This window comes from Sinohyriopsis cumingii, chromosome 11 (assembly GCF_028554795.1).
Source record: "Sinohyriopsis cumingii isolate HCF-2022 chromosome 11, ASM2855479v2, whole genome shotgun sequence".
Classification (NCBI taxonomy): Eukaryota; Metazoa; Mollusca; class Bivalvia; order Unionida; family Unionidae; genus Sinohyriopsis; species Sinohyriopsis cumingii.
The window spans coordinates 66,965,695-66,978,529 of record NC_142971.1 but is presented as its reverse complement, the minus strand read 5'-3'; the positions used below and the strand labels follow the sequence as shown (position 1 = coordinate 66,978,529).

The 12,835-nt window shown below is 35.5% G+C and overlaps 1 protein-coding gene across 1 annotated transcript in view; it reads left to right on the top strand.

Annotated features, from left to right (window-relative positions):
• Positions 1–12,835, top strand: part of LOC149788614 (xaa-Arg dipeptidase-like) — a 60,478-nt gene that overhangs the window by 20,242 nt on the left and 27,401 nt on the right. Inside the window, exons 4-6 of the mRNA XM_089974693.1 lie at positions 1,214–1,356; positions 1,811–1,965; positions 5,410–5,647. Coding sequence (XP_089830819.1) covers positions 1,214–1,356; positions 1,811–1,965; positions 5,410–5,647 — 536 coding nt within the window. The remainder of the gene's footprint in view (positions 1–1,213; positions 1,357–1,810; positions 1,966–5,409; positions 5,648–12,835) is intronic.

The window sequence follows — 12,835 nt, the reverse complement described above, 5'->3', positions numbered from 1 at the left end:
CATTGGACACGACCGGTTACTGAAGTAAAAGAGCAGTAATGGATATTGGACACGGCCGGTTACTGAAGTAGAAGAGCAGCAATGGATATTGGACACGGCCGGTTACTGAAGTAGAAGAGCAGCAATGGATATTGGACACAGCCGGTTACTGAAGTATAAGAGCAGCAATGGATATTTAACACGACCGGTTACTGAAGTAGAAGAGCAGTAACGGATATTGGACACGGTCGGTTACTGAAGTAGAAGAGCAGTAATGGAATTTGGGCACGGCCAGTTACTGAAGTAGAAGAGCAGTAATGGATATTGGACACAACAAATTACTGAATGAACGATCATTTATGGATATTAAGCACAACATATTACAGAAGAGAAGATATTCATTCAAATGGCAAGGTTTATATGTTCAATCTCGGTCCTAACTGTTGAGTCCGATCATATTTTTTCCCAATATTTATTAAATTCTTCTGGGATTAAAAGATATTAATTTGTGGCCATCTACACTTAAAGTTGGAAAAAAAATGTAGTAGCTCAGTTATTTGTTTGTGTCAAGACTTTTAAGTGTCCTTGTTGCATTTATATAATGTGGTAAATAGGGCATTATATATCATTTATTGTTAATCCTACAGAATGGGGTAAACAGGGCACTAGATATCGTTTATTGTCACGTCACCCATGTATGATGGGGGTAAATAGGGATTATATATATATATATATATATATATATATATATATATATATATATATATATATATATATATATACCGTTTATTTAGTGCATAATGGAACGAGAAATCGTTCATAATAGACTTCATCGACTCAAGGTGATAAAATGTTTAAGTAAGATATACAAAGACGGCATTAAATGTACAACTGATATTGCTGTTAAAAGTAAATAAGACAGAGTGACAGATTCTTATTTTGGTGTCCAACTCACCCCATATTCTGCTGATGAAGAGAGTGGAAGACAAAACAACCCTCTCGCAGGTCAAGTCATTGTCGACAGTCGATTTCCTGAGACTGCAAGATCGTGGTTATTATATATCATTTTCATGGTCAAGGAGACAACCGCTGTGACAATATCAGTTCACTTTTCATACAAAGGTAAAATGGAAGTAGTAAATTGATATTAAGTTTGACAACAATTTATGACAAAAGTTAAAGGTATGAAAAATGTATTCATTGATTGTTACAGCTCTTGATTGTTTTTTCATAGGCTTGTAGTCACTTTCCATGGGAGAAGCTCCCATGCCGCCGCTTACCCCTGGGAGGGAGTCAACGCCCTTGATGCCGCCGTTCTCTGCTACCAAAATATGGCATGCCTCAGGCAGCAAATTAAACCAACATGGCGTATACATGGTACGTTTAATTTTATTTGTTTGATATTATGATCTCGATACATTAAAGACGAATCTGGTCAATTTGAAAGAAACATAATTTCGTTCAAACTGCCTGATCTGTGACGTAAGAATTATCAGACAAGCGGAAATAGTTTTATCCAAAAAGCATAGGCCGTAATGAGATCTATTCTCATGGGGGTACAGGTAGAAATCAGTAGGAAAATATGTCGATGAATTTTGTCTCAGGGTAACTAGCAATCAAGCTTAAAACACACACAAACACACACGCACGCACACACACACCTATCACTACTTTCTGATACAACTATTAATCCCTAATTAAGTCGCTGACGTTTTTATTATAGGTTATATAAAGGTCAGAAAATAATTAATATTGATTGATGTTTAACTTTTCTTCGACCACAAAGTCTTTAATCGTACCAATATGCTGATTTAGGCATTCGTCCTTATAGCAATTTTCAAGAAAGGGGGCACCAAAGTGAATATCATTCCTGAGGAAGCGGTGTTAGAGGTCGCTGTTAGAGCTCCTACAGATGTAGAGTACAAACAGCTCCGACAAAAAGTAGTAGCATGCTTCGAGGCGGCTGCAACGTCAACGGGCTGTTCTGTAAGTCTTTCCATTTTGTCTGCTGATCTCGATTTCATCTGTTATTTCTATGAATGGAGAAATTTTTGTGGGTGATTAATGTAAATAAAAAGGTCAAGCAATGTTGTTGCCATGGCATATAGAGCGCGGCATAGATTATATATCGCAAGAAAACATTGAATACCCTTAGATCATCGATATTTTCAGAAAAAAAACATTGAAAACCTTTAAGTCATCGATCTTTTCAGACAAAATATTAAAAATCGTTAGGTCATCGATATTTTCAGATAAAACATCGAATACTTTTAGATCATCGACAATTTCAATTTTTAAAAATTCAGGTTTCTTAGGTCTTTGATATTTTAGACAAAAAGTGAAAAGTTCTAGGTCATCGATATTTTGAAACAAAAAACTAAAATTATTAGACCATCGACGTTTTCAGACAAAACCGTAGACCCGTAGGTCATCGTCATTTTCAGAACATTTTCCCGTAAACAATTTTTGCAACAGGGAGCTAGGTCTTACACAATTTATAATTGAACACTCATATTTGAGGGGAATTCTCTATCTATTAACACAAAGCAGCTAATGTCCATCTCGCTTTTTACATTATAATTTACCACTCGAATTTGATTAGAATATTAAAACCACTAATAACACATCTACTTCTTTAAACTCTTGTTTACTCTATGAAGAAAACGAATTTTTGCCTATTGGCAAGGAAATTAAATATATGGTGACAATTCAGTGAATATTGGATAAGAGCTATTTAGGGTTTAAAGGTTTCTAATTCTCAACGCTATAGAATACAACCCGAACAGGTGGTCAAAATGGACCCGGGTCAAACTGCTTAACTTACCCGCAAGTGGAGTGAAAATTGTTGGGGAAAGATCCACTTGAGTGATTCGATTGACGAACTGTCTACTCAAATCTTTGACGTGTGTTAGCTGACTGAAAGTCGCTGTGCTAGATCGAGGGGTCACTTGTAAACACTAATGACCCATCCTAGACCGAGAGGTCACTTGTAAACATTAATGACCCATCCTAGACCGAGAGGTCACTTGTAAACAGTAATTACCCATCCTAGATCGAGATGTCGTTTGTAAACATTAATTACCCATCCTAGACAGAGAGGTCACTTGTAAACATTAATTGCCCATCTTAGACAGAGAGGTATATTGTACACTTTAATGGCCTATGTTTAATATGGCTGGTTGCGAATTCGGAAAAACATAGTTATATTATAGTGAACATAGCCGTGTAGACAATGTCTTAATCCAAAGAGCTATTACATTATATCAAACATAGTCCACGTAGACAATGTCGTAATGCAAAGAATGATTACATTATATCAAATATAGTCCGCGTAGACAATGTCTTAATGCAGAGCGTAGATACCTAATAATGAACATAGTCCGCATAGACAATGTCTTCTGCATGGCTTAAACATAATTACCCCAAACATAACCCGTGTAGACAATGCCCTATGCAAGGCATAATCACATTATACCAAATATAACCCGTGTAGACAATGAATAATGTAAGGCGTAATCACATTATATGAAACATAGCCCGTGTAGACAACGTCTAGTGCAAGGCGTAATCACATTATACCAAACATAGCCCATGTAGACAATGTCTTAATGCAAAGAGTAATTACATGATACTAAACATAGTCCGCGTAGACAATGTCTTAATGCAAAGCGTAGTTATCTAATACTGAACATAGCCCGCGTAGACAATGTCTTCTGCAAGGCTTAATCACATTATACCAAACATAGCCCGTGTAGACAATGCTTTATTCAAAGCGTAATCACATTATACCAAATATAGCCCGTGTAGACAATTTCTTATGCAATGCGTAATCACATTATACCAAACATAGCCCGTGTAGACAATGCTTTATGCAAAGCATAATCACATTATACCAAATATAGCTCGTGTAGACAATGATTTATGCAAGGCGAAATCACATTATACCAAATATAGCCCGTGTAGATAATGTCTTATGTAAGATGTAAACACATTATACCAGACATAGCCCGTGTAGACAATGTCTTATGCAAGATGTAATCACATTATACCAGACATAGCCCGTGTAGACAATGTCTTATGTAATATGTAATCTCATTATACCAGACATAGCCCGTGTAGACAATGTCTTATGCAAGGCGTAGTTACATTATACCAAACATAGCCCACGTAGACAATGTCTTAATGCAAAGAGTAATTACATTACACCTAATATAGTCCGCGTAGACAATGTCTTGATCTCTACGAACAAACTGTTAAAAATAACAATGTTATGGGAGTTAACTTACCACTGAGTCTGATAGAAAGTCATTCTCTTGTACAACTGAATGAGTGGTTACTATATCATCTCCTACAGGAGGAAATTGGAGTAAATTTAAATTCTCTATTTCAGTAATTTATGCTGTATTAAATACATGTAAATATACTGAAGAATAATACACTTCTTATAGCATTACTGCCAGACATTAAGTACAGTTTCCTGTCTGGTTAATAAATGGAATATAAACATTGAACTTCGAGATGGCATACGCTATAGACTCATTTAAAGATAGATGTGGTCAGAAAAGTTTATCTTAATATTTTTTCTCTATAATCTTTGTAAATTTTAACTCAATACATATCCGACATCAGATAAAAAATAGTTACAAAAGTTGGCATGAAGCACTATCATCGTCATACCTGTCTGATACAAAACACGACCCGAAACACTTTATCTTCATATCTACCTGTTAGAAGACACGGCCAGAAGCACTATCACCTTTATGAACCACCAGTTAGAAAACACCACCCGAAGCACTATCACTTTTATATCTGCCCTGTTACAAAACACGCCCCGTATCACAATAATCTTCCTATCTACCTGTTACAAAACACGCCCCGTATCACAATAATCTTCCTATCTGCCTATTACAAGACACGCCCAGTATCACAATAATCTTCCTATCTCCATGTTACAAAACACGCCCGTATCACAATAATCTTCATATCTACCTGTTACAAGACACTGACTGAAGCGTCATCACCTTGGAATCTACCTGTTACAAAACACGGCCCAAATCACCTTCATCTCTCTACCTGCATCCATGTAACATTTATAGCTAGAACGTCTAAATATCGAAATCCATAGGTGTGTAAAAAGATAATATATCTGCATAGATATTTCTCAACATTCAGTAACGACATGCATTCTTTATAATACATTAATTTTGTTGACTGATTTGATACATGGTCTTTTTACTGTCTGAAAAAAATAAATGCATGAACAGTATTAAATCTCGCATATCTTTTTCGCTCAATAAAAAGTGTTTAAAAATTTCAGCAATTTCTTATGACTGCAGACATTCTTTTCCCCCACTTTCAATTAGCCAATTAAACCATTCCCCTTGACAAAAAGAGTTGTCACTCCTATGTAAAATACATTTCATTCTCTAGATGGAATATCAAACCGTCGAGAAGCCTTATTCAGCTCTGGTCAGCAATGGAATCCTGTCCAGGTTGTACGAGAGCAATTTAGCGTCCATTCATAAAGACGATGGCCCGTCCTTTCGCTCAGGGATATACGGTTCAACCGATATGGGCAACGTGTCTCGAATTGTACCCAGTATCCACCCGCACTTCTACGTAGGTGGTGTTGCTGTGAATCATACGCGAGACTTCACCTCTGATGCTGGTACGTTTAGTGTAAATTTCTATATGCTAGTAATTCAGTTTACCGTTTGTAAATTTGCTCGTATATTGGGTACGAGCAAGAGGTGGATTTTGGTTCAAGGTGATTTCCAGATATGTTTTGAGAAAACATTTCTCGTATGCTGTCGGTTTTGAGGAGGTTGGATTATTTTGTTGCACCATTATTATAATCTTGTACGAGAATATTTCTGGGATACTCAATCGCTGATTTGAAAAATACTTGTTTCGGATATATTTTGTGAAGCATTTTGTGACAGCATACTAGCAGCAGAGAGGGTGAACAGACCACTTGATCCGTCACGTACCCTTTTTCGACATAAAAAATATAGTGACCTTCATAGACGTAACTACCATTAACGCGTCCATGATTGACGCAAACAAAGGATGCGGTCGTCACCCTCTCTGCTGCTATTGCTATTCTGAGTAATCCTGGGAATCTTTATCAGAGTAATTCTGAGGATCTTTGAATCTCAAGTAATACTCTATCTCTGTTGGTGGTTTTTCTATTTTAGGTCTCTTAGTGTTTCTTCGATTGTAATGCACCATCAGACTTCTGTATCGATCTCCGTGACAATTTTTACAAATCTGATATAGTCCTCTAACACCGTTCTTGCATCCAACACAGCGTCGTGAACCAGCATGAGGATTTTTTGATATAATGTAATTATGTCTCCTGCAATATTCTCCATGGCATCTTTTGTTGCACTAATTTGTTGTTCCTTGAATCAACCACGCGCAATTGTGCATATGTCAATGATATCTACTTAATTTTTGATGTACAATAGTTTTTTGACTTTCGGATGGCTAATTTCGAATCAGATTCTGATAGTTATGACCGATCTCCATGACAATTTTTGAAAGTCCTTTAACACCACTAATACAGCGTTGTAAACCAGCACCTGCAAAACTTGATAACGTCGTCATCCAGTAATCGCGCGTTTTCATTAAAATCCTAACACGACCCCTGGCCTTCATGATGCTGGCGAATCTTCCTGAAAAACAATATTATATAGGAATCTGGAAGATTCGCCATATACCGTGAATCCGTCAAGACCATGTGGAATCTATCAGTGTAGAAATCTGATACTTTCCACATATATTAATTTAACATCATTTGATGATCGTCATCGATTTTTTTGTTTCCCGGGCCCCCTGCGAGACAAAAAAACAGAAAAACCGACCTCATGATCCGTGATGGGGGAAGTCTCATAAAATAATTATTTATTAAGAAACTGAGACTTCCCCCATACAAGAAATATCATGGTCACAAGGAAAAAAATAATTTTTTCATATTTTTTCCGTTTTCTTCGAGATGTATTCATCTACTGTTGGTGGTTTTTGTTTGCGGAGATATTTAGGAGATCTTGTTGCGTAATAATAGCAAACAGCACGGTAATTATTTCCATCACAGTCTCGACATAGTTCAGTTTGACCCCGCAAACCTTTCTGACAGATTTGACACGGATGAGGCCCATAATGACCTTTTCGTATAAATTTATTATGAAACCAGCAATATTTCCCTCTACAATTTCGGCCGCCGCGTGCCTGTTGACGTTATCGAGGCTGATGAAACAAAAATCATTACCCAATAGCTATTGACCGATGAAGTCACGGTTTTCCTATTTCTGGGACTTCCTCCATGACCATGATGACATGGATGAAGTCCCAGTTTCCTAATAAAAATATTATTTCTGGGACTTCATCCATGACCATGATGACATGGGTAAACAATCATTTTCCTTAATAATCAAATTTCTGTTTTCCTGGCAATATATTCATCTACGGTTGGTGGGGCCTGTTTGCGAACAAAATATTCCGGAGACCTTATTGTGTAATAATAACATGAAGCGCGATATTCTACTTCGCCACAATTTTTGCATATTTCAGTTTGACCGCGAAGGCCCCGCTGACAGATTTTACATGGTCATGGTCCATAATGGCCTTGACGAACAAATTTATTATGATACCAGCAATATTCTCCTCGACATCTTCGACCGCAGATTTCGCTGGATCCCATGAGAAGCCAGATGCATTTATTCATGTTATATCTATTTATATTCTTCAAACTGATAATCAAATTTCTTATTTAAAGATATATTTTAGTTTATATGATATATAATGACAGAATAAAAATTGTGCAGGTGGAACTATATATATCACAGACAAAATTTTAATTGTTGAAAAACAATTTTGTTTGTCTCGAGAACGACCCAGATTTTATTTTATACAATTTATTTGACAACAACACCGAAGAAGATATTCAAATACTGGCCCAGGCCAACTATTTTATGTTGCGCGATTATTATAATATATTCTCGATAACATCGTTAGAAAAATCTGTTGCTGTTTCATCGAAAGAAGAAGCAGTACGCGCACTGAGAAGTATCAGCCATGATGATTATTATCTTCACGGTGTTATTGTGCAGCATTTTGATCTAGTTTACGTGTTTCCATCCGATGTGGACTTCGAGCGTGTTGCTGACAAATTTATCGGTAAATCATCAGTGAATGAAATTATTCCGGAATTCAGATTAAGGTATCCGATATTTGATTTCGATTCGTTTTACCGGCAACAACGGCATCATGAAAATAAACACGACAAATAAGGCTCCATGATAGAGTCAGACGAACAAATTACTCACGATGAGATTATTGATTATTTTGCTAAATTATTTGATTGTAATCACGACAAAATTTATTTGTTCACGACGACGCACGGCTATCATATACTATGTAAATCAACGCCGATATCATTGCAACAACAACGAGATCTTATTGCGCGGGTTCATCAAGATAATCCAACATGGAAGCTAGATCATATAGCTGGCCTACATGGAATAAAATTAGCTGGTACAAAATCGTACAATAAAAATAAACCAACAATTAATAAAGTTTGTATCTCGCACAAAAATCTTTCTGCAGCGGAATTTCTTGTCTGTCCAACATTAATTCAGCCACGCGAGGTAAAATATACTAAATCAGAGCATTCCATTATTATTCTGCCGCCGATATCTGCGAGGAAGATTTTTCACAAACATCAATGGCGCTAACAGGTGAGCCAGACAATCTGCTTGGTATTGTTTCATGTACAAATAATTATTATAATGTGCGACGTCGGCCCGGCCATTATTGTAATATCTGCGAGCGACATCACGGTGTTACTATTCATGGTAACACTGAATCAAAATGTAATAATTGCATCATCGTTGCAAACGCTTATCGGTATATTATTATTTGTTCGAGCTCAATGAAAGGCAAAAAAGTAATAAAAGATCGCTATGATAAATTAATTATAAATGAAATTAACGATATCTTATCAGGAAAACAAATCAGTAATTATGAACTAACCACGATAGTAAATAAATTACCCCAACAAGAACGATCTAGCGATTACATCAAATACTTGCTGAAGCATAATTATAATCCGACATACGATTATAACGCCACAGCAACGCCAGACTACAGATACACAAAACCACTGCGTCATGAATCCGGCCCGGGTTGCGAAACATTTTACATCGATTACATTGATGGATCAGCGTGTGGACTAGGTAAAACAGAAGCGGCATGGAACTCAGTAAAGGAAAATCAATCAATTGTTTATGTTAGCTTCCGAAAAACTTTAACAACAAAGATTAAATCGGACTATAATCTGGAATCTTATCAAGATATTACCGGTGAGATAATCATTAGCGGCAACAGACGCGTTATAGTTCAGGTTGAGTCATTATGCCGAGTAACTGGCAACCCTGACGTGTTGATCATCGATGAGTGGCACGGCGTTCGAAGACAGATTTACAACAACATCAACACATGCAAAAAATAGTATTCAAGTTTATCGTCGCTGATTAACACATCCAAGCGCGTAATTGTTCTTGACGCAGATGCTAATGACGACGACGCCAGAATCTTTAAGTTGTCCCGGCCTAACATGCGGTTTGTTAAAAACGAGTATAAACCGGATCATAACAAGAAATTTATCTTGGAAAGTTCTCATAAGAACAATCTAACGTTGTTGCTAGAAAAAATTAAAACAGAAAAAGTAGCTATCTTTGCACATAACAAAATTAACACAGAATATTCCGTAGAAGGGCTAACTAAATTACTTCAATCGCCTCATTATCACGTCAAATACTATCACGCTGATACTGATCCAGAACAAAAGCGAGAGGATTTTTCTAACACCAGTGAGGCATTTAGCGATACCAATGGTATTATTTTCAACCACACATTGGAAGCCGGAGTTAGCATCGTTGATGAGTCATTTAAAACCTTATTTGTATTCTCGTAAGAAATTGGATCAGCAGAAGCAACCAAACAAGCTCTTCACAGATTTAGATGTGTTAATGAGATTCTTTGTTCATCGGTAACACGCGCGTGTAATAAAAATATTCCCTTAACAACAGCGGATCTAAGAAAACTAATAGTATCGCGTAAAGAAACATTAACACGAGCACCAAGCACAGATGAGCTATCAAACGATTGCGGATTAAATTTTATGGTTGAAATTGTCGAGGAGAATATTTCCAAGAAATTCTTTACACATAAATTAACTGCGTCAATGAAAGACTCTGGATATAAAATCATTAAAATTCCACCAGATGATTATGAAACATTTTGTGCAAAGCGAAAGACATCAATAGATCTTGGTAACGGCGCCATCGATGTGTTTCTTGAAACATCTATTGGTGAGAGAATAAAATACTCCGAAGATAACATAGATAATTCCGCCGCAACTGATGATTCCGCCGCAACTGATAATTCCGATGAGACTAAAAGATCTAACGCGATATATCACCGATATGACCCTGACGAAAAATTACCACCATATGTGGCAAAGAAAAGATATCTAAATTATGTATTCCAGACCGATATTAGTAAATTGCCCGCAGAAGAAATCGAATCCCTGTACAAGAAATCGCGAAACCTGCTGCTGGCCCAACAAGTAATTGTTGATAAATTTAACAAAGGCACCTCAATAAATAACACAAAATATCGATCAGATAAAATATCGCCTCGAGAAAAGATCGATTTGATTCGAGATTTTCTTGCTATGTTAGCGCTACCTGATATAGTTCCTGATAATTTATCACAGCCATCTATTGTTGTATCACGAGAGGATCTTAAGATGCGCATCGAAGTGATGATGACCGATCAAGACCAACTAGGCAATTATAATAAGATTATAAAATACTGGCATGAGATTCTTCCCGACGCGAGATTGTATTCAAGAACATTTTCCGTGAGAAATATCACAGAGAAAATCAAATTGATTTATAGGGAGTTCGGCGCGACGCTAACTTCTTGTGGTGGAAATCATTCTAGTCGAGAAGATTTTATATTACAATATCCACGCTGGCCCGAATCGGATTTTATCGCTGATAATTACTGGCGTAGTTCGCTTCTAGATTATACCGAACGAGACGGCGGTAACGATATCGCAATAACAGATAAGCACAGTGAAATATTAAAATTTCTCGTGTGGCACATCAATGGCTGGTTCTCTTTATTTGATCCACATGGATGATTAATCTCATTTATAAAAACGAAAAACAAACCCGCGATGACGTCATCGTGTTGATCTCTCCCCCCCCCCATTGATGGATGAAGTCCCAGTTTCCTAATAAAAATAATATTTCTGGGACTTCATCCATGACCCGTCGCAATAATTATTTGTCTGAAAGATAATTAAATTGTTATAATATTGTATATGGCTGAGTATGATTTAATTGTGTCATCGTCGCCATGTTGCAGAATTAATAAAGAAATAGTCCCGGGATTTACAATTACAACCATTATTAGCCAAAAAATTTATGGCTCTTTACATAAATCGCCATAAATTTTATCAAGTAAATAATATCACCGGCCTTTTTATTATTTCACGAGTACTTACACGCATTACTTAGTTTATTACAATGTGAAATAATAAAAAGGCCGGTGATATTATTTACCTGATAAAATTTATTATTATTTTTATTATTAATCAGATTAATTATTTATTAATTCGTTTGTTTCTGACAAAATATTTTGTTGGATCAATTATTTTTCTATTAAAACAATTTTATTTATTAATTAATTATTTTAAACAGATTAAAGTTAATTTGTTGTTTTTGTTGTTTTTAAGTACCAATCATCCAGCAAAATCAATAAATTGATTGTTTTGAGTACCAATCATCCAGCAAAATCAATAAATTGATTGTTTTGAGTACCAATCATCCAGCAAATTCAGCAAATCAATTGTTTTTGATTAATAATTATTATAATGTAAAAGCAGCAAAATCAGCAAATCAATTGTTTTTTATTAATAATTATTATAATCTGAAACCAGCAGAAAAAACAAATCAGTTGTTTTTGATTAATAATTATTATAATCTGAAACCAGCAGAAATAGCAAATCAATAATCATCCAGCAGAAATAACAAATTAATAATCATCCAGCATAATCTGAAACCAGCAGAATCTGAAACCAGCAGGAATAACAAATCAATAATCATCCAGCAGAAATAACAAATTGATTGTTTTAAGTACCAATCATCCAGGAGGAATAATAAATTGATTGTTCTAAGTACCAATCATCCAGCAGGAATAACAAAAAGTCAGCAAATTGATTGTCCTGAGTAATTACCCCAGCAGAAATAATAATCTGAAATCAGCAGAAACAATTGTAAACAATTACCTCAGCAGAAATAATCTGAAATCAGCAGAAATAATTACCTCAGCACAAATAATCTGAAATCAACAGAAATAATTACCTCAGCAGAAATAATCTGAAATCAGCAGAAATAATTATAAATAATCTGAAATAATTGTAAAAATCTGAAATCAGCAGAAATATTTATAAATAATCTGAAATAATTGTAAATAATCTGAAATCAGCAGAAATAATTATAAATAATCTGAAATCAACAGAAATAATTACCTCAGCAGAAATAATTACCTCAGCAGAAATAATCTGAAATCAACAGAAATAATTACCTCAGCAGAAATAATCTGAAATCAACAGAAATAATTACCTCAGCAGAAATAATTACCTCAACAGAAATGATCTGAACTCAATATAAATAATTACCTCAGCAGAAATAATTATAAATAATCTGAAATAATAAATAATCTAAAATCAGCAGAAATAATTACCTCAGCAGAAATAATTGTAAATAATTTGAATCAGCAG